The following is a 20,245-nucleotide window of genomic DNA, read 5'->3' on the forward strand; positions in this document are numbered from 1 at the left end:
TCTGCAGACAGGGCTTTGCCACAGCTGAGTCCTATAGGGCCAGTGCTATGGGATTGTGCAAGGAGAATAACAACTGTGATGGCAGCCACCACAAGTGGCCACCTGCTTCCCTGGCCTGGCAGGTTGCTGATGCCTTCCCTGGGGGAGTCCCAGGAGTACAGCCTGGCCCTGCAGGGCATGTTCTCACCTGTGGTGCCTTCGGCAGTGAGGGGGCCATGGCGCCTCTTGCCCAGGAGCCCATAAAGGAGGAATCTGTACTTGCGGCCAGTGTCCAGAGGGGTGATGGTGACTGAGCGCTCATGGCCCTCCACAGGCACCACTTGGGGCCCGTCCCTGTCCTTGAACTGGACGACAAAGGAGTCAAAGTGGCCCTCGGGGACTGTCCAGGAGAGGCGCAGCGAGTCCAGGGTGGGATCTGTCACCCACAGCTCCCCAAGGCGGGGCGGGGCCCCAAGGCTGGCGTCACCTTGGGCAGCTAAAAGAGAGGAAAGATTCTTATGTTTATTTTTTTCCAGGATGACTCTTTGACTACTTCCCGCTAGAGCTGGAAAAACCCAGGACTGCCCACATGATCAGTGCTTCCCCAAAATATTTCCATCACCCTCCCATCTCTGCTACTGTCCCCAACTGGCTCATGCCTCCCTCCACTTAGCCAGTGTGACATCTCCGGGAAAAAAGAATCCCTAGCTTCCTGCTTATCTTATTCCTCCGACTTTCCAGACTCTTCCCGCCTACTAAAGACTATTTTCCTAGTAGGGTGCATCTTGGTTTACTTATTTTCTTTTACCAAGAAGCCTACCCTTTGTGATTTGACTGGCCTCTGGGGAAATTCTGAGGGTCCTGGGGACATCAGAGGGGGCACAGGATCCCCAGTGAGTGCAGACAGCAGATGGGAAAGCAGGATGTTATGATGGAGGTGGCCCTCACAGGACCTGGGAAAGTAGTGGGGGCTGCCAACTTGGGGTGGGGGGAGGAGAAGGGGAGCTCACATGGAGAAAGGATCTGGTGTCTGTCCCAAAGCCATCCTGAGGCCTGAGAAGGAGCTGGCCCACTGCCTTCTTGGCCAGAGAGGACGCTGACAGCATTGTTATTGCTAGAGTTTTCTGGCACCAGGGAGCCCCCAGGGGCAGGGGAGGGCCTGGACTGAAACCCAGGAAAGGGGCACAGCTGGGCTGGAATTGACTGAGACTGGCTGGGCAGCCAGCCCTGGGCTCCTCTGGTTCCCAGTTTCTGAGGCTCCAGGAAGAGGCCACAGGAGGGAAAGGGTCCTCTGGGGGCTGCAGATAGGGGATGCAATGAGCATAAGCCAGTAGCATAAGAAAACTGGGTGATGGCAAAACTCTCAGGAGGTGACGGCTGCACAAGGTTGATGGCGGCAAGACCCAGGCAGGCAGAAAGGGCTCCTGGCTCCCGTCACCCCTCCCCCAGCACCCCCAGTCTGTCCCACCTTCCAGGAAGTGTTCTGAAGGGGCTTCCCCCATTCAACAGAAGTGGAAATTATGAAAAGAGAGACAAAATCAACCGGCAGAGCAGACCCAGGAACTGGGCTCGTTTTCCTTGAACTGGGGCAGGCAGTGTGGCTTTTCTTTTCTTTTCTTTTCTTTTCTTTTCTTTTTTAAGTGTTTATTTATTATTTTGAGAGAGAGAGACAGATAGAGCGTGAGGAGGGGAGAAGCAGAGAGAGAGGGAGACACAGAATCTGAAGCAGGCTGCAGGCTCTGAGCTGTCAGTCAGCACAGAGCCCGATATGGGGCTCAAACTCACAGACTTCGAGATCATGACCTGAGCCAAAGTCAGACTCTCAACCGACTGAACCACCCAGGGGTCCCACTGTGGCTTTTCAAATGAATCAAAAGAGATGGACAGAGGGCAGACCAGCAGAAGGAAAGAGATAAGGCAGTGTGAAAAATGGTGGGAAGGCCGCTGAGGTGCTGGGGGGCTCTCACCTGTCTTTGCCTCCACGGAAACTGGGCTGCGTCTTTTCCCATCCTGAATCCCAAAGAGCAGGAACTTGTATTTCCTACTGGGTTCCAGGCCAGAGATGGTGACCTCGCGCTGGTCTGCGGCCACAGGCACCACCTGGGGCTGCCCATCCCTGTCCTTGTACTGGACCACAAAGGAGTCGAATTCACCCTCAGGGACCGTCCACGAGAGGCTCACAGAATCCTGGGTCAGGTCTGTCACTGTCAGCTCCCCGAGGCGTGGCTCCTGGGGGGACTCTGTGGTTGGGGCTGGAGGGAGGGGAGCTAGGATCCAGGAAAACAAAGAACATGGCTGAGGTCTTGGGCAGGAGAACTTCCCCCTTGAACTCCTGGCCTCCCAGGGCCTCAAGGGATCCTTAAACTAAGATAAGAAACAGTTACATCCATATTTTCCCTGACGTGTAACTGAAATGTAGCATTTCCTTCAATGATGAATATAGGTGACAAACCACTGAGGTACCAGCAGTACTTGTGATTCTATTGGATTGTGATTCTATTAGGAATCAACAGATGTTTTCCCATCACCTTAGAATTACTACAGAAACTTCAAAATACCGTTTACTCTCATGACCAACTACTTCTAAACGTGTTATTATACAATCCTCTAACTCTTATTATTTAATGAATAAAGAAGTTCCTGTATTACTAAATCATAAATTTGAATTTAAAATATTTTGATAATTGAATATCAATATAATTGGCTTCCTCTGTAATCCTATGCCTTTATTTTATGTATTTTATTTTTTTTATTTATTTTTTTTTCAACGTTTATTTATTTTTGGGACAGAGAGAGACAGAGCATGAACGGGGGAGGGGCAGAGAGAGAGGGAGACACAGAATCGGAAACAGGCTCCAGGCTCTGAGCCATCAGCCCAGAGCCCGACGCGGGGCTCGAACTCACTGACCGCGAGATCGTGACCTGACTGAAGTCGGACGCTTAACCGACTGCGCCACCCAGGCACCCCTATTTTATGTATTTTAAAACACTGCTCTGAGGGGTGCCTGGGTGGGTCAGTCAGTTGAGAGTCTGACTTCAGCTCAGGTCATGACCTTGAGATCACAGGTTCGAGCCTCATGTCAGGCTCTCCACTGTCTACATGGAGCCTGCTTTGGATCGTCTGTCCCCCCTCTCTCTCTGCCCCACCCCCCACTCACTCTCTCTGTCTCTCTCAAATAAACTTAAAAAAATAAACTTAATTTAAAAAAGATAATAAAACACTGCTCTGAGAGGAGTCCATGGGTTTCGCCAGACACTGGCAGAAGAAACGGCGGCAACCTGTGCCCAGGAAGCTAAGAGCAAGGGCCGCTTCTGGGAGGAAGGCAGGCTATAGCACCCAGGGTACTAAGGGCCTCTGAGAAGAGATTCAAGGAATGCGTGCCATTTAAGCTCAACTAGAAAAAAAGGGCATCAGGGGAAGGTGGCAGCTGTGTCCAGGTCACAGCAGGGTTGTAAAGAGAAAGGAAGGGAACAGCTGTGGGCAATCAGGGGAGACAAACAGTCTGCAACTGGATTTAGATCAAATGGAAGCAAGACATTCCTGCCTGGGGGAAAGGGCAGAATGGAGATGGGGACTGGGAGGGCAGGGAAGGTTCTAGCTGGGGAAGACGCCAAGGGGCCAGGGAACAGAGTAAGGTGCCTGTGACCTCAGGAAGGACCTGTGGAAGCCACTGAGGCAGGATCTCAGAGAGGGTTGTGGGGTGGGGAGGATTCTGGGTAACCAGGGATGGGGACTGCCTCATCCCTGCTCACTCACCAGTCACAGCTACCACAGAAAGGGGGCCCACACGCTGGCCACCATGTAGCCCATAGAAGTTCATCTTGTATTTGCGTGCAGGCTCCAGGCCGGGGATGGTGACCTCACGCTGGTCTGAGGCCACAGGCACCACCTGGGGCTGCCCGTCCCTGTTCTTGTACTGGACCATGAAGGAGTCAAACTGGCCCTCTGGGACTGTCCATGTGAGGCCCACGGAGTTGGGGGTCACATCTGTCACTGTCAGCTCTCCCAGGTGTGGCTCCAGGGGGGGCTCCGTGGCTGGAGTCTCTTCCGGTTGTGGAGCTGACAGAGATGGTGGGAGACTGTTAGGAAAAGCCCCTCTTTCCCTTGTTAGTAGTTATGTCTGTTGTTTTTGTGGTGTCCACGAGGTGGTTCTGATTAAAACTACACTAATTTGGCAACATCTGTCCGGCCACAAACCCTCACTCAGTCCCTGCCAGGATCTAGGGCTGTGCTGGGGCTGGGGAGGGATGTGCACCATCACTGAGACCCTGGTAAAGTGGCTGAACTTCCCTTGTGCGTCAGTGCTCCAAGTCCCCTCTCCGGGGACCCGCAGACTCAGTGTTTGCCTGGCATCTTCGTTGGGTGCCTGGTCTGTGTCTCAAACTCATTAAGTCCAAAACCGGGCTCAGAGACTCCCCCACACACACAACTGCTCAGTCCACAGCCTCCCCACCTTGGCAAAGCCACAACTTCATTCTGGACATTGTCCGAGTCCTCTCACACCCCACATCTAGCCTGTGAGGAAGTTCTATTGTCCCCTTCAGCAGCTGATGCCCCCTCACTAACTCCGCCCTGCTGCCTCCATCCCCAAGCACCAAGTGCCACCGGCTCTTACTGGACTACCAGCGTCTCCTAAATCATCTCCCTCCTCCACCCTCATCCTGCCTCCGATCAATGTTAGTCAGAGCCTGTTCCCAAAATGACTTCCATCTCACTCAGGGCAAAAGCCTCTGAGGTCCCAAGTGATTGATCATCTCTCACATATCCCCCTCCCCCCATTCCAAACATTCCTGGCTTGCCCACAAATGGTCAGGGCACTTTCCCTCTGCCCTGGATCTTCTTCCCAAAGGCCCGCGTGCCTTGTCCTCTCCCTCCCTCAGGTCTTCCCTTAGAGAGGCCATTTCCTACCCCCTTTCTACCCATTCACCATCTCGCCTGCTGGACTTGGCTTTTCTCTCCAGGGCTAATCACTGTCACGTTCAGTAGCGCTGACAGGTTTGTGCAGTTTGGTGCCTGTTTCCCTCTGCTAGAATGTGAGCTCCATGGGCAGGGGCTTAGCCTTGCTCACGGCTGTGTCCCCAGGCCCTGGCACACTGTGGGTGCTCCACAAATGCTTGCTAAATTACTGAATGGTCTGCACGACTCTGCTGGGAAAGGCTGAGCTCAGAACCTGTTGGTCCCCACTGCCCCAGAATCAGCTGAGTGTGGGCGGCATTCCTCAATAGTGACCAAACCTGGAAGGTGGTCCCAAGAAGTAAAACAGTGGAGGAGGCTGCTGGGTGTGGTTCCCAAGAGCTGTTTTCTCTGGCGTCTGCAGGAGGATAAGACTAAGCTCCAGACAGATAAAACCTACTTTAAAAATGGGCCGTTGGTGAGGCCTCAGAAAGACAGAAATGATTCTGAGCGGGGAGGGCAGGGCTGAAGGCAGCTTAAGGTGGGTGGGAGTGGCTGCATCTACTCAGTACCAGGTATGAGAGCTGGTATTGTATTTCATGTTCCTTCTAGCTCTGATAGGTCCTGTAGCATCCATTGCCTGCTCATTTGTGCCCTGTCCGTACTTCTTTCTGTAAGGAAGAGAAACTGTCCCTCACTGTCAAATAAGCCTTACTGTTGTGGCTTGGCTTACCTGGAAAAGGTAGAACTACAACTACCCATGGGCATGGCAGTACCATGCTGCATTTGACGTAATCTTTTTCTAATTTAGAAATGTTTCTTTTCTTCCTTCCTTTTCTTCCTTCCTTCCTCCTTCCCTCTCTCCCTGTCTCTCCTTTCTGTCCTTCCTTCCTTCTTTCCTTCCTTCCTTCCTTCCTCCCTCCCTTCCTCCCTCCCTTCCTCTTTCTTTCCTTTCTTTTTCTTCCTCCCTCCCTCCCTTTTTCTTTTTTCTTTCTTCTTTCTTTCTTTCCTTCCTTCCTTCCTTCCTTCCTTCCTTCCTTCCTTCCTTCCTTTCAGTAGGCCTCATGCCCAGCACAGAGCTCAATGCAGGGCTCAAATTCATGACCCTGAGATCAAGACCTGAGCTGAGATCAAGAGTCACACACTTCACTGACTGAGCCACCCAGAGGCCCCTAGAAATGTTTCTAATAGGCTGTGTACATTTTTTCTCCTGGCAGTGGTACAGCATGTGCTTTATGCCAGGCACAGCCCCTTGGTCAGCTCAGCAGGCTCCAGCTACCCATCACTTTTCCTACTCTGACAATGGAGCTAACTGAAGAACAAAAAGAAATTAGGAGTAGAAGGTTCTGTAAACTAAGCCAGCCAAGTCACTGTAAGGTTGGGCTTCGTGGGAGTACAGAAACCATGCTCTGAGGTTGTGCCTGGGTGGTGCAGTCGGTTAAGCGTCCGACTTCAGCCAGGTCACGATCTCGCAGTCCGTGAGTTCGAGCCCCGCGTCAGGCTCTGGGCTGATGGCTCAGAGCCTGGAGCCTGTTTCCGATTCTGTGTCTCCCTCTCTCTCTGCACCTCCCCCGTTCATGCTCTGTCTCTCTCTGTCCCAAAAATAAATAAACGTTGAAAAAAAAAAAAATTAAAAAAAAAAAAAAAAAGAAACCATGCTCTGAAAACTTGTTTTTCTGCTTTTAAGTGTTTAATCTTTCTCTTTATACTAAAAGTTGTTTTGAAAAAGGTGTGTCTGTTTCAGTGAGCAAAGGGAAAAGAGAGGCCCCTTCCTGTGACCGAGGTGGGCAAGTCAGCAGGAAAATAGCCAAGTCCCAGAGGTCTGCCTTGGTTCTGGTCCCCAGCTGCTGAGGCCCTGGAGGGATTCCCCAGGCTGCTTCCTCAGTGGTGCCCAGGTGGCCCCAACCTGGACCCGAGGCAAGGAGTGGAACGGATGTCCCTCTTTGCTTCAAAGTCACTCACTGGATGAGTGGTAAACAAAGTTTCTAGCTACTGATGGAGAGACCCAATGCCTCATGCACATCTGACCACCTAAGCAGCTAAACAGCCAAAGAGGACAGAGCAAACCCCAGACTCAGGATAATTATAATCATCTTTGTGGCAACACTGGCAGCATGTGTACTCTGTGCCTGCCCTTTCTTAGTGCTTCATGTCTGTTAACTCATTTAATCCTCACTACAATTCTGTGGGCGGCTGTTACTGTCCTCATTTTACACATGAGGAAACAGGCACAGAAAATTTAAAATTGTTAAAGGTCACAAAGCTGGTTATAGCCCAATCCCTGGCGAACTGCTCTTTTTAGGTCCTCCCTCAGTAAGGGGCAGGGTAGGAGGAGGTGGTGGGGGCAAGGGGTCATACTACCACTGCAGCAAGGGAGAGCAATGGCCACAGGAAGGCTGGGGGCCACTGGTGGGAGGAAAAGGAAGCAGGCCCCAGCTCTCACTCACCAGTCACGCCCACGGTGGACACGGGGCCCCAGCGCTGCCCCCTGTGCAGGCCATACAGGTGCATCTTGTACTTGCGCCCCGGCTCCAGGCCCCCGACGGTGACCTCACTCTCCTCACCCCCGACACGCACCACCTGGGACCGCCCATCCCTGTCCTTGTACTGGACAGTGAAGGAGTCGAAGTGGCCTTGGGGGACGGTCCACGAGAGGCTCAGCGAGTCTGGGGATGATCCTGTCACTGTCAGCTCCCCCAGCAGGGGCTCCTCGGGGGACTCTGGGGCCTCCGTGCTGGGCTCTGTGGGGCTGGGGGTCTCCTCCACCTCGGTGGGGCTGGGTGTCTCCTCCACAACCTCCTGGGGGGCTGAGAGAAGAGATGAGGATACAGACTTACAGCCTAACTTGCTTTGTTGGCGAATTATGACAATCAAGTATATCCAGCAAAGAAAGTCCTCAAGCCATAGGCTTTGGGGTTCGGGTCGCATTTGTATCAGCCATTCAGTAACTCATTGGAGAGAGTTGAGACAGGCCCCTGAACCCTGTAGGTACTGCTGGCAGGAATTGTACTGGTGGATTCTGTGGGGGTGGGGGTGGGGGTGGGTGTTCCCCACCCCCACCCCCACCCCCACCGACCGCAGTCTGAGAAAAGAGCTGAGATGGGAAGAAAGGAAATTCTGGGGAACTTTCTCCCATGTCCTCTGACAGTGCTGAAATCGAGGGGGCAGTAAGGCGTCTTCACATTTGCCTTCTTCCCTTTCAGCTCCAGCACCTCCCTAGGGCTTTCCAGGTGCCCCACCGCACTTACCAAGACACCAGACAGAATATACCTTGGCTAGGGCCTCCCTGGACAGTCCTGTCCCTCCTTCTACTTCAGACAAGAGTGGGAGAAAGATTCGGGGTAGAAGGCTAGGGAGGGCCATGCTCTTCCCTGGCAGGGTCTAGAATCACAGCCCTGAGGGTACCTATCCACTGTCTGGCAACTAGGTCTCTGCTGAGGCTCCATGGAGACGGGAGACTGGCTTCTGTAACCCACTCCCTGGTCCACAGGGTATTACTCAGGGGACAGGAGATTGAAGAGGGAGGAGGCAACAATGGGGAAGTTAGGGAGATAAAGGAGACAAAAAAGGATACTGGGAAGGGAGAGAATCAGGGAGAAATAGCAGCTCATTCTTTTTTTTTTTTTTTTTTTTAATGTTTATTTATTTTGAGAGAGAGACAGAAAGAGAGAGCAGGGGAGGAGCAGAGAGAGAGGGGAAGACAGAATCTGAAGCAGGCTGCAAGCTCTGAGCTGTCAGCACAGAGCCTGACGCAGGGCTTGAACCCACAGACCATGAGATGATGACCCAAGCCAAAGTCAGATGTTTAACTGACTGAGCCACCCAGGCATGCCCCTAGCAGCTCATTCTTATAGGTTTCGATGTGCCAGGCACTGTTCTAAGTATGTATGTTTGTACGTTAACTGATGTAATTCTAATGACTGTGTGAAGCAGCAGTGACCGTTATTATCCTCATTTGACAGATGAGAAAGCTGAGGTACAGAGAGATTTAGTAATTTGTGCAAGGTCCCATAGGGAATAAACTGTAGAGCTAGGATTAAAATCCAGGCAGTTGGATCCAGAGCCCATGCTCCCACCCATGATGCTACAAAACCACAGAAATGGTGCTGACCCAGGGCGGCGGGCGGGGGGGCTGGACAAGTGGGAGAATGAGGGCAAGTAGGGGGACTGAGAGGGAGCCCTTTGCCCTGCTCCAAGGTGGCTGGGAACCAGGGATGTGGGGGCCTGGGAAGAGGCCTTTTCATGCCAGAAACATGGGAAACATGGGACTCTTGTCCCTTGGATCCACCAGCTCTGAACAGGGCAAGCAATGGCGGGAAGGTGCAGGGAGCCCGCAACAGAAGCTCAGAAATGACAGCACCCCAAGCCAGGCCATGATAGGGGAAGGAACACAGTGGCTGAGGATATCTGTGGGGAGGACAGCCTGGGGCGGAGGGATGATTCCAGGCATTAGGAATGGGAAAAATGAGGCCGGTTCTTGGAGATGGAGAAGCAGGGCTGAGGAGAAGGTCAGGGGCTGCTGGCTGGGTGAGAAGTCCTGGGATGTGGGGAAGTCCAGGGTAGAGGCTTGGCAGAACTGGAGCCCAGAAAGAGAAGGTGGAGAGAAGTACGAAGAAGTCCCGGGGCCAGGTCCTGCCCAGAGGACCGGGGGCTGGCAGTGGAGGGAGGCCTGTGTGGCCCTGACTCACCTGTGACGGCCACCACAGACACAGGCCCCACACGCTGCCTGCCATGAAGCCCATAGAGGTTCATCTTATACTTCCGGTGCGACTCCAGACCAGGAATGGTGACCTCATTCTCATCACCCCTGACGGGCACTGCCTGGGACTGCCCCTGCGCGTCCTTGTACTGGACCATGAAGGAGTCGAAGGAGCCCTGGGTCACTGTCCAGGACAGGCGCAGGGAGTCTGGGGTCGCATGAGTCACCATCAGTTCCCCCAGCAGGGGCCGCTCTGGGGACTCTGGGTGGAGGAGCTCCTCTCTCTTCTCTGAGGCTGTAAATAAGAGGATCCACTGAGGGCTATACTGGCAGCCCCAGATTGGTGTTTGGGGTTTGGAGGGGTTGTCATACCTGGTGGGTGGGTCACTAATCAATCAGCATGAGTGCTGAACTCCTGGGAAGTCTGGCAGAGCCAGGGTATGATACATCTTCTGGGCCTCGGGGAACAGCTGAATGGGATGGAAGGGACCCAGCAGTACAGGGGAGGCTGGCTATCCCTCAGCCTGGGAGTGGGGCCAGGATTCAGAGTCCGCCATCTCACTGGGAGGCCCCAGCTGGTTCCTGGCTGAGGGCAAGGGTGTGGAAGGCTGGGAGGGGTCACGGGGGAGCTTAGGTAGTTGCCCCTCACCTGTGGTGCCATCAGCTGTGAGGGGGCCGTGCCGCTTCTTGTTGGCAATCCCAAACAGGGTGAATCTGTACTTGTGGTCAGGGTCCAGGGAGGAGACAATGACCGAGCGCTCAGGCCCTTCCACGGGCACCAGCTGGGGCTGTCCGTTCCTGTCCCTATATTGGACTACGAAGGAGTCAAACTGGCCCTCAGGGACAGTCCAAGAGAGGTGCAGTGAATCTGGGGTAGGATCTGTCACCCACAGCTTTCCCAGGCGGGGTGGAGTCACTGGGCTGGGATCACTCTGAGGCACTGGGAGGAGGGGTAGAGAAAAAGGAGGAACACAGGTCAAAGGAGAAGGGAGATCCATCTCCCACATTGGGATGCTGGGTGAGGTTGTGTAGGCTGTTCCCTGCACAAAGCCGCATGGCTGAGGGAGGACCAAGAGACTAAAATTCAGCCAGCCTCTCCTTGCCAAGCTGTGTGCCCTGGCATGGGGCTACGCTCACCTAGAGAAGGGGTGCCTTCTTCTCAATGGCACAGAAGCACCTTATGGACTAGTGCGGCCCTGAATCTATCCGCAGCCTAGTGACGGACTTCAGAGAGAAGGGAGCCCAGCCATCCCTTTCTGTTGTCTCCGTAGCCAGGGAAGCCTTCCAGGACAATCTCTACTGCTTCCAGGCTTAACTACTAGCTGCTCTCTCCTCCAAGAGAGGGAAGTGCGATCTTTGGAGCGTTTTACTGTGGGAGAGCCTTCCACACCTGTGCTCTGGGCCCCACTTCCTCCTTTCTCACACCGCACCACCAACCCCTCACTCCCTGCCACTGTGCCCTCAGCATTGACAGGAGCTCCTCCTCTCAGTTGCTAGCTCTCTCCAGCTTCCACCCTCCCTGCTTGCTCTCTCTTCCTTGCCCAGATTCCAGAAAGAGACGTCTATACTGGTTGTAGCCATGTCCGTACCTCCATCACCCTCTCAATCCGGCTCCACCTTCCACTGGCAGCTCTCCCCGGGGTCAGTGGTGGCCTCGCCATTGCTAAGTCCTGCGGACGCTCTGTAGCCCTGAATCACTCTTATGGAATCTGACATGTCTGGCCACACCCTTAATTTTGGCATCCAGGACACCACTCTCTCTGGCCGTGCCCCTCTCCCCAGATCACCTCCTTGGGCTACCTTGCATGCTCCTCTTTCTCTGCTCAGGCCCTGAGTGCTGTCCATCTCCAGGGTTCCAGCCACCCCATCTCTTCTCCCCCTACAACCTCACTCTGGCTCCTGCCCATTGGCACTGAGGACACCCAAGCACCCTCTTCAGGCCTTCTCTCTGCTCTCCAGACCTGTGAGGGCAGCAGAGATAACCCCTCAGCCCACCACTTTCTGCTTGAGTGCCCTCTCCCTCTCAGTGCCTTGACTCTCCTCATCCATAAATGGGCATGTCTCATGGGGCTGCTGTAGGCAGTAAGTGTGATGACGCACTTAGAACATCTTAAACACATTTGACAGTTAAATGCTCACGCTGTGCTGTTCCTCACCTCTGCTGTCCCTTGCCTCAGGGAATGGAACTGTCTGATCTAGAACATGGGAGTTCTTGGGCCTCCTCATCATCCTTCACCTCCCACACCCAGCCTCACTGCCACCCTTCCAGCCAGGCCAGCATCATTTCCTGCTGGCTCTTAACTCACTTCTCCAGCTATTCTCTGCAGCGGCCTCAGTGTTATTTGTAAGATAAGCATGAAATCATGTCACTCCCACTTAAAACCCTTCAGAGGCCCCCTGGGGCCCTCAAATGAGTGCCAAGCTCCTCAGTCAGACACACAAGACCAGTCAGTCCCTTCAGCTCTCCAGGTATCCTGCTCTCCATCCAGAGGAAACAGATTGTACAGGGCCACACTCACTGCCACCTCATTCTCCATGGCTCCCTCTGTCTGCACTGCCCTCCTCAACCTCTCTGCCTGACCTGCCACTATTTTCCCTTCGGGATTCACCTCAGGCACCACTGCCTCCAGGAAGCCTTCCTGGAGTTCCCAAAGCACTGGGAAGACCTCCTTCAAGACTTTGCACGGGGGCAGAGATAGGAGTGTGTGTGAAGGCTCTCACTCACAGATCTTGGCTTCAGCCACCAGGGGGCCATGCCTCTTCTTGCCCAGGAGCCCATATAGCACAAATTTGTACTTGCGGCCAAGGTCCAGGTTGGTGATGAGGGCCGAGCGCTGGGACCCCTCCACAGGGACAACCTGAGGCCCGTCCCTGTCCTTGTACTGGATCACGAAGGAGTCGAACTCGCCCTCAGGGACCGTCCATTGCAGGAGCAGGGAGTTGGAGGCCATGCCAGTCACTGTCAGCTCGCCCAGATGTGGCAGGGCCAAGGGCTTCCCAGGCTTTGCCCCATCCCTGTCTGGAATGTGGGGAACAAAAGTAAAGCAGGTGGATTCAACCCCTGCCTTGTCCCTGGTCTCCTTCTCTTTCCTCAGCCCATTAGGTCCCTCCTTCCTAAAGCTTCCATTTTCCTACCCTCAGCCCTCTGTGAGTAGCCAGCCATCTCTGTTCTGGAATGAGAACTTTAGCCCTTCCCTTGTGCTAGCCTCCCCGCCCCTCCCTCTCCATACCAAGACCTTTGAGGGAGTTTCAGGTCCCCCCTGGTTCTTCCTGAGTCAGAACCTCCTCATTGCTGTTTTGGAGCAGCTGAAGACTCCTCCACCCACTTGGACTTTTCTCTCCCTCACCACCCTCTCTCCTAGTGCTGAGCTTGATCTGGAGTGGCAGGGAGAGCGACTTACCCTAGTCCCGTAAAGAGGGACCAGGAGGGAACACGAGAGTTGGGAAGCCCAGGCCCTATCCCTCACTGTTTTCACAAACCTCACCCATCTCTGATGCCCTGCTGGCTGTGGAGTCCCCCACGCTAAAGAACTTCCCTCCCCGGGAGAAACTGGCTGATGGGACCATGGAGCACTGTCCACTGCAGGCCAGGCTCCCAGGGTGGTGGGCTACCATCCCAGTGAAGGGATGGCGGGGGCTGTGGGGAAGAGAAGGGGAAGAGGGGGCTAAGGGTCAGTATCCTCAGGGCTAGAGGCCTTCCCACACCTACCCACAGAGATCTATGGGGTGGGAGGGACAGAGGGGTGACCAGGAATTGGGGAGGACACAGGCAAAGAAAGCTGCAGGTGGAGAGCCAGAAGCCTACAGCCTCTCTCCTTGACTCCCTGTCGTACCCTCTGACCTTCCTCCCATCTGCTATTCCCCTTCCCTACCCACCTTGTCATTGTTCTAAGACCCCCTCCATTCCTCTTTCCTCTGAACCCTCAACTCCAACCTTTTCTCTTCTTGTTTGCTTTTACCACTCCAACCCAAACACCAGCGCTGCCCTTCAATCCTCTCCCACCTCAGAAGCCCTGATGGCCCAGCCCCTCCCCCGCCCTCAGGACACTAATCTGAACAGAGTTTAGGATATACCCATAATGCCTTGGTAGATAAGAGGGGCAGAGGACTCGCCCTCCGGGGGGACCCCACGAAGCGACAGCTCATAGGGGACGCCGGGAGGTGGTGAGGGCACCAGAGCCTGGCGGACGTCCCCTGGCAGTAGTTCCTCATGTGCCCCTGGCCCCTCGGGCACCCGGAGGCGCAGATGGAAGTGGGCAAACGTGTCAGGCTGAGCAGTCCAAGCGACGCGGAGGTGCCCTGTCTTGTCTTTGCCCAGCACCCTCAACTCTCCTAGTTCCTGGGGGCGCTGCTGTAGTTCAGGGGCCCGGGCCCCTTGAGTGGTTGAAGGGCCTGAGGGAGGAGGCTCATCCGTGGCCGCCAAGAGGCCTGAGGGAGAGGACCCTGGGAAGGGGCAGGGAGAGAAAACAAGAGAGTCAAGAATGAGAGCAAGAAGGGAAATCCCAGCCCCCGGGTTCTGCCTTCTAGCCTCTCAGAGCCTACAGACCCTCCCTCTTCTGCTTCTGAGTCCACTCGCTGGACCACCTCATCCTTCCAAGGGTCTGCCCCATCCTCCCAACACCCCTGTCCACCCCATTCTTAAACAGACAAACCTGCAGGCAATAAATAAAAGAACTAAATCTGGCCATCCCTCCCCTCACAAGGCTCCTATGACCCCCAGCCCCACAGATTTCCATGTTCTTCCCTAAGTACACCCCCTTCCCTACTGGGTGGTGGTCGTGGCTTCCATTAGTGCTGCAGTGAGAAGCCTGGAAGAAAGGAGGAGATGTGGTGTTAGGGAAGGCGGATGCAAGTAGAGAGTGGGTAGTGAGGAGAGAGGGAAAAGAGGGTGTGTATGGGGGGTACATCCAGCTCAGGTGGCATCTGGGCCCTAGGGGGGAAGAACAGGTCCACAACCCTCCCCAGGGCAGCCAGAGAGCACCCCTCCCCTGAGCCCGGCATCGTTCCTGTGGAAGAGACAAGCATGAAGTGAGCCAGGAGATCTGGAAAGACAGCTCAAGAAGCAGTGGTTTCACCTCTCACAGACACAAGCTGCCTGATGGTTTCAAGGCCATCCCCACGCCGCAGTCCCCATGTGTCCCTTTGAGGTCAAGGCCAAATTGTGGAAAATAGTAACCGCTGACCACAGCCTTCTGCCACCCTCACTCCAGTGAGTCAGAGTTGGGGAGTGCTGGTTTCACTCCGGTGCCCACCCCAACTGCTCCAGTGAGTTTTTGCAGACCCTCCCATCCCCCTAAATGCCCCTTCCCTTGCCCAGGATGGCAATCCTGACAAAGTGTCTGGGGAACCTTAAAGACCAGGTCTCCCTGGCCCCGGGTATGCCCGAGGGCCCTGGGGTGGAGATGGCTTCTAGGAACACAGAAGGGCATGCTTTGTTGTGGCGTCCCCTGGAGCCTGGACCGGGAAGGGCTTGAAGGCCGAGGAGTGTGGTGGGTGGGGGTGGGGTGGCAGTCTGAGCAGAGGCAGTGGGAGGAACTCTTGGATGCTGACTCCAAAGGCAGGTGAGGCTGGGCAGGGAATGGGTGGTCCCGCGGCCCCAGCCCATGCTACCTGTGGTGGTGACGAAGGCGTAGGACTTGGAGGTCTGCCCTGCCCGCACCCCGTGGACCTCCACGTGGTAGGTGGTGCCGGGCCTGAGGTCGGGTAGGCTGACGGTGCGCGTGGTGCCCGGCACGGTCAGCTCCCCGCCGGGGCCCTCTGCCGGCGGCTGGGGCCGCCAGCGCAGCACCACGCGCTCGAAGTGGCCGCGAAGCCCGTCAAGGGATACGAGTAGTGCGCCGTCCGCGGAACTGCCCAGGACCTCGGGCTTGGGGTGGCGGGGCGCAGCCACCCGATCGACGCCTTCGGGCGAGAGGCCGTAGATGCCCTGGTTGGAGTCCCGCTTCCAGGTGCCGGGGTCGGGGCTGGCGGTGGGGCGGGGGCGACGGGGCGGGGGGGCCGGGGAGCCGACGGGGGCGGCAGCCGCCCGACGCCGCTGCAAGTATTCGTGGATGTGGCGCGCCACCGACGCGTAGGTCTGGTTGGCCCGCAGTGGGTAGCCATGAGCCCGCAGGTGGCGCTCCAGGTCTTGCACGGTGCCGCGGAAGCGGCCCAGCTCGGCGGTCAGGTTGCCCCACGCCCGCCGGGGGGGCTGCGGCAGGCTAGGCCCAGGCCGAGGCTCCTCCTCCCCATCCTCCGCGGGCCGCGAGGGCCTAGCGGGACGTGAGGGCCGAGGGGGCCGCGGGGCCGGAGCAGGCCGGGGGCGGGGCTTGGGGGGCGGGGCTGGGGGGCGAACCTCCGGGTAACTGTAGTGGCCGGGTGCTGCCGGGGGCAAAAAAGGGGGAAGGGGAGAGCAGGTCAGTGGCAGCCCCCCTCCCCACCGCCCCTGCGCTCCTCCCCACGGCAGCCCCGCACTCCCCCCCCCGCCCCGCCCCCAACCGGAGCCAGAGGCCTCTTGCTCGTGCCCCAGCCCCACCTGGAAAGAGAACCAGAGAAAGGAGTCAGTGTCCCAGGAGCCCCTCCCCGCTCGCCCTCCAAGCCCGCCATTGTTGCTGCCCTAGAAAGAAGAGAGAAGCCAGCAGGTGGGGCCCTGTGTCTGAAGGAGAGAAAGGGGAGTGGGAGGAGAGAATGTGAGCTACAGCGAGGTGGGCGTCCCTCTGTCACAGGAAAAGAAATTAAATATCCATCTGTTAAGAGACCTTGAGGATTAGTGGAAAATTACTGCTCTGAGACCAAATTCCCCCCAGCCCCAATCCTAAAGTCAACAGGAATGCGGATCTCTGATCTGCCCAATTCCAGTCCCTACAAGGTCTGACCACCGACTGTGAGCACAGGCCTGCGTCTAAATTTCAAGCAAAATCTACCCCATCTGCGTGAGTCAGACATCATCTTCTATTTACTGCTTCTCTCCATGGGGCAGGTTCCTCCCCCCTCCCCCCACCCCTTACTCCAACCTGCAGCCTTCCTACAGGCCTCCAAGCACCCTAGGGCTTTGTCTTCCCGTGCCCCAGTTACAGAGCAAGTCCCCAGCAGGTGATTTGTGACTACCCCTGCCCTGCCCAGGTGCATTCAGAGGAGCCTGTGAACCCTAGATATGGGCTCCCAAGGAAGGGGCTGCTCCACAAAGAAACTGGGTCCTTCCCTAACCCCTGGCCAGGCATACCTGTGTTGGCCCTGACAGAAGCCGGGTAGCTTACTGCCCGGCCCCGCTCTGCAGTGACAGTCACTACATATTCCACGCCTGGCATCAGGTCGGTCAGCAGTGTTCCATCTGCCTCAGGGGGTACCTCCAGCCGCACCCTCTGGTTGCCGGCACTGACATAGGACACCACGAATCGGTCCACCTCAGCCTGAGGTCGCAGCCAGCTGAGCTCCAGTGTGGTTGGCGTCACAGCCACCACTCGGAGGTCCTGGGGGCCGTCGATCACTAGCCAGGTTAGAGAGAAGAGGGATCAGGTGGGAGTCTAGTTCTTCAGTCACCAGCTTTCACTCTAAGAGCTCTGTCACCATCCAGTTCCTCCCTTCTGCTTTCCTGGGGGACAGATTCCCAGCCACCCCTCTCAAATCCAAATCTCCAACCAGGACCCTTCCCTCAGCCCCAGCTCTCACTGGTGGTGATGGTCTTGGAAGCAGGAGGGCCCCAGTTAGTCCCTCGAAGGGCACGGACAGTGACCTGGTACTCCTGGCCAGGAGCCAGTCCTCTCTGGTCATAGGCTGAGGCAGAGCTGGGTACTCGTGCTGTGAATGGGGGGCTCACCCCCTCTGTCTGCAAGAAAGAGAGCACCAGGTGGTTTAAGGCTGATAGTCTCACCCCTGCTGCCCAATCTTCCTTATCTCTTCTTTCTCCAAACTCCAGTTGCTGTCAACACGGAATTGTGTAGAACTTGGTCCTGTGCAGCTGGGGAGCGTGGTGGTAGCAGCAAACACATCTAAAATGCTTAGTCCCAGGGCACCTGGTGGCTCAGTCATTAAGTATCTGACTTCAGCTCAGGTCATGATCTCAGGTTCATGAGATGGAGCCCCACGTTGGGTGAGCTCAAGCCCTGCTTCTCTCTCTCTTTTTCTCTCTAATCCTCGCTCACTTGCACTCTCTCTCTCTCTCTCTCTCTTTCTCTCTCAAAAAATGAAATGAAATGAAATAAAATAAAATAAAATAAAATAAAATAAAATAATATATAAAATACTTAGCCCGTACCAGGTGCTATTCAAGGCAACTTGCGTATATCAACTCACTTAATCCTCATAAGAACCGTATGAGGTAGATCATGTTATTCCCATTGGACAGATGAAGAAACCAAGGTACAAAAGGATTAAGTATCTTGCCCAACATTTGCCCCAGCCTCAGCCTCCCCACAGACACCCGCCCCTGGCTGGGTAATGTGGGTGTGACCCTTGTCATGACGCATTAGGCACTTCTCTGGTCTCCTGAGCAGGGTTGGAGGCCACTCAAAAACAAAGTCCACCTGCTCTAAATTCTTTACAAACGTTTCCCAATTTTGTACCTGGCATTGTGCTGGGCATGATGAACGATATGTCCCCTGTCCTCAGCTCATGTTAAAGCTGATTAGATCTCTACCCAAATCTCTGTGGCATACATGCCTGTGAGTGAACCACTGCTCCAAGTGCACACATAAGGTATTATGATTATCTGTGGTGACCCCACAGGAAATATACCAGCTCCAGAAGGGTCTCCTGGAGTGCCAGCCACTGGGGAAACAGGAGGAATGGACATCTGTGAGCAGTCTAACTGCCCCGAATTTCACTGGGCTGTCTAGCTAGGACAGCTAATAAGGACACTCTGTTCTGTTTAGCTATGTTGGCCATGATGAGGACACCTCCATCCAGCCAAGTAGGATTGGAAATTTCAAAAGGTACTCTCCTAAACCAAGAAAATTGTGGGGAAACCAACAGAGTAAATAGCAAAGTACAAAACCAGATGAGAGGCCACGTAGAGATTTCTGGGTTGAGGATGAAAGAAAGCTTTGTCAGAGTTTTGTTGGTTGAAAATTTTTCCGGGCACACAGGACCCCTGCTCCTCTCCTACTCACCCTGCCCTAGGATACCCCAGTCTAGGAGGCCTTTGGATGGGCTTCACCTGAAGACCCGTGAAGTCCTCATCCTTCCTAGAACTTTCTCTCTCTCTCTTTCTTTCACCCCTTATTCCCCCAACCGAACAACAACAACAACACACACACACACACACACACACACGGCCCTTGGGTGCTCCCTGATGATGTCTGGTCCTTCCAGCAAGACAAGCCATCTTGTTCTTCAGACCACCTTCTCCCTTCAGACTGCCTACGTGAACCTTTTAGACACCTCTTAGTCCCTGCTAAGATCAATTTGGGAATCGTCCCCTGAAAGTGCCACTGTCAGTCTAATCGACATCTCTCATTTGCCTGGTCTGAGACAGGCTCTCTACCAGATGCTGGCGTCCCTTGCTGCTTCAATGTCCTTGGCGAGTTTCTAACCTTATTTCTGATACCAACTTCATGGTTCCAGGTGGGGGTGCCACCCTGCTTGGGCGCTGGAGTTTCCCCCACCATCTTCCACCTTTCAGACCAGCCCTCAAACACAAACTTTTCTAAGGCCATGAGGTCTTGTGTCCCAATGAAAGCATGGCGTAGTCCAGTTTCTAGGCTGCAGAATACAGCCAAATCAAGAATGCTGGGCCCTCCTCTTCAAGGGCTCACCTTCCTGAGTTTCCTCATGCTTCCTCTCACATTCAGAGAGGAACCAGCCTTTTGCAAAATAGCAACATTCCTTGAGTTAGTGGTCCTCCCTCAGGCTTGGGGTGTATCAGAATCCCCCGGAGGGCTTGTTACAGTGCAGGTTACTGGGCTCCAGGCCCAGAGCTCCTAATTCAGTAGCTCTGGAGCTGGAGTCTGCCCGTTGGCATGTGTAACAAGCTCCCTCCTGGGTGATGCTAATGCTTCAGGTCCCGGGAATATGCCTTGAGAACCACTGAGTCAGAGTAGCAATGCCACGTATGCATGGAGAAGGAGAAATGTTTCTACTTCCACGTTCTGAAAACCATTCCAGTGACTAGGTGTGTCCCTTTGCCAGCAACAGCAGAGGCTGGGCTTTGCGATGGAGTGCTTCTGGAAAAGGGAGTGGATAAGGTAGAGATAGGCTTCTAAGAAGATAGCAGTGCCCGAGGACAGCCAGCTACCAATACTCTGTGCCAACAGAAATGGGCAGAGAGCGCTGGCCAAGGAAAGAGGCAGGATTCCAGAGGCCAGCCACAGAAAGCTTAGAAAGCAGTCTGAAGGCCAGTAGCACAGGCTAACGTGGAGTCCAAGAGAGGTGTCGGGGACCAACTTTACAGGAGCATTTTCCACACCCGGGCTCAAAGGGAACCCAGAATGTGACAGAGGTTCATACCCAGAGATGAGTTGAGCCGGACCCAGGCCAGCTCGACCTCACCTGGCCCCATGGTGAGGGAGGAAGCCTAGAGCTTTGGCTGGGAAACTTCTTGGAAACACTTCTTGAAAACACCTGAGGATGGGTTTGCATTTTTTTTTTTTAATTTTTTTTTCAACGTTTATTTATTTTTGGGACAGAGAGAGACAGAGCATGAACGGGGGAGGTGCAGAGAGAGAGGGAGACACAGAATCGGAAACAGGCTCCAGGCT

General features: G+C 55.0%; 1 protein-coding gene across 9 annotated transcripts in view; it reads right to left on the bottom strand.

The window, feature by feature from the left end:
* Window positions 1–20,245, bottom strand: part of TNXB (tenascin XB) — a 58,671-nt gene that overhangs the window by 23,084 nt on the left and 15,342 nt on the right. For 5 of the 9 annotated variants that reach the window (XM_045497776.1, XM_045497772.1, XM_045497774.1 and 2 more), the window contains exons 5-15: window positions 17,220–17,376; window positions 16,774–17,037; window positions 15,183–15,932; window positions 13,647–14,015; window positions 12,298–12,591; window positions 10,222–10,512; window positions 9,562–9,867; window positions 7,321–7,680; window positions 3,737–4,039; window positions 1,947–2,246; window positions 188–475 (exon numbers count right to left, since the gene is read on the bottom strand). In XM_045497776.1, coding sequence (XP_045353732.1) covers window positions 188–475; window positions 1,947–2,246; window positions 3,737–4,039; window positions 7,321–7,680; window positions 9,562–9,867; window positions 10,222–10,512; window positions 12,298–12,591; window positions 13,647–14,015; window positions 15,183–15,932; window positions 16,774–17,037; window positions 17,220–17,376 — 3,682 coding nt within the window. The remainder of the gene's footprint in view (window positions 1–187; window positions 476–1,946; window positions 2,247–3,736; window positions 4,040–7,320; window positions 7,681–9,561; window positions 9,868–10,221; window positions 10,513–12,297; window positions 12,592–13,646; window positions 14,016–15,182; window positions 15,933–16,773; window positions 17,038–17,219; window positions 17,377–20,245) is intronic. The other 4 variants (XM_045497773.1, XM_045497777.1, XM_045497775.1 and 1 more) reach the window with 4 other exon arrangements.

Source organism: Leopardus geoffroyi, chromosome B2 (genome assembly GCF_018350155.1).
Source record: "Leopardus geoffroyi isolate Oge1 chromosome B2, O.geoffroyi_Oge1_pat1.0, whole genome shotgun sequence".
Lineage (NCBI taxonomy): Eukaryota > Metazoa > Chordata > Mammalia > Carnivora > Felidae > Leopardus > Leopardus geoffroyi.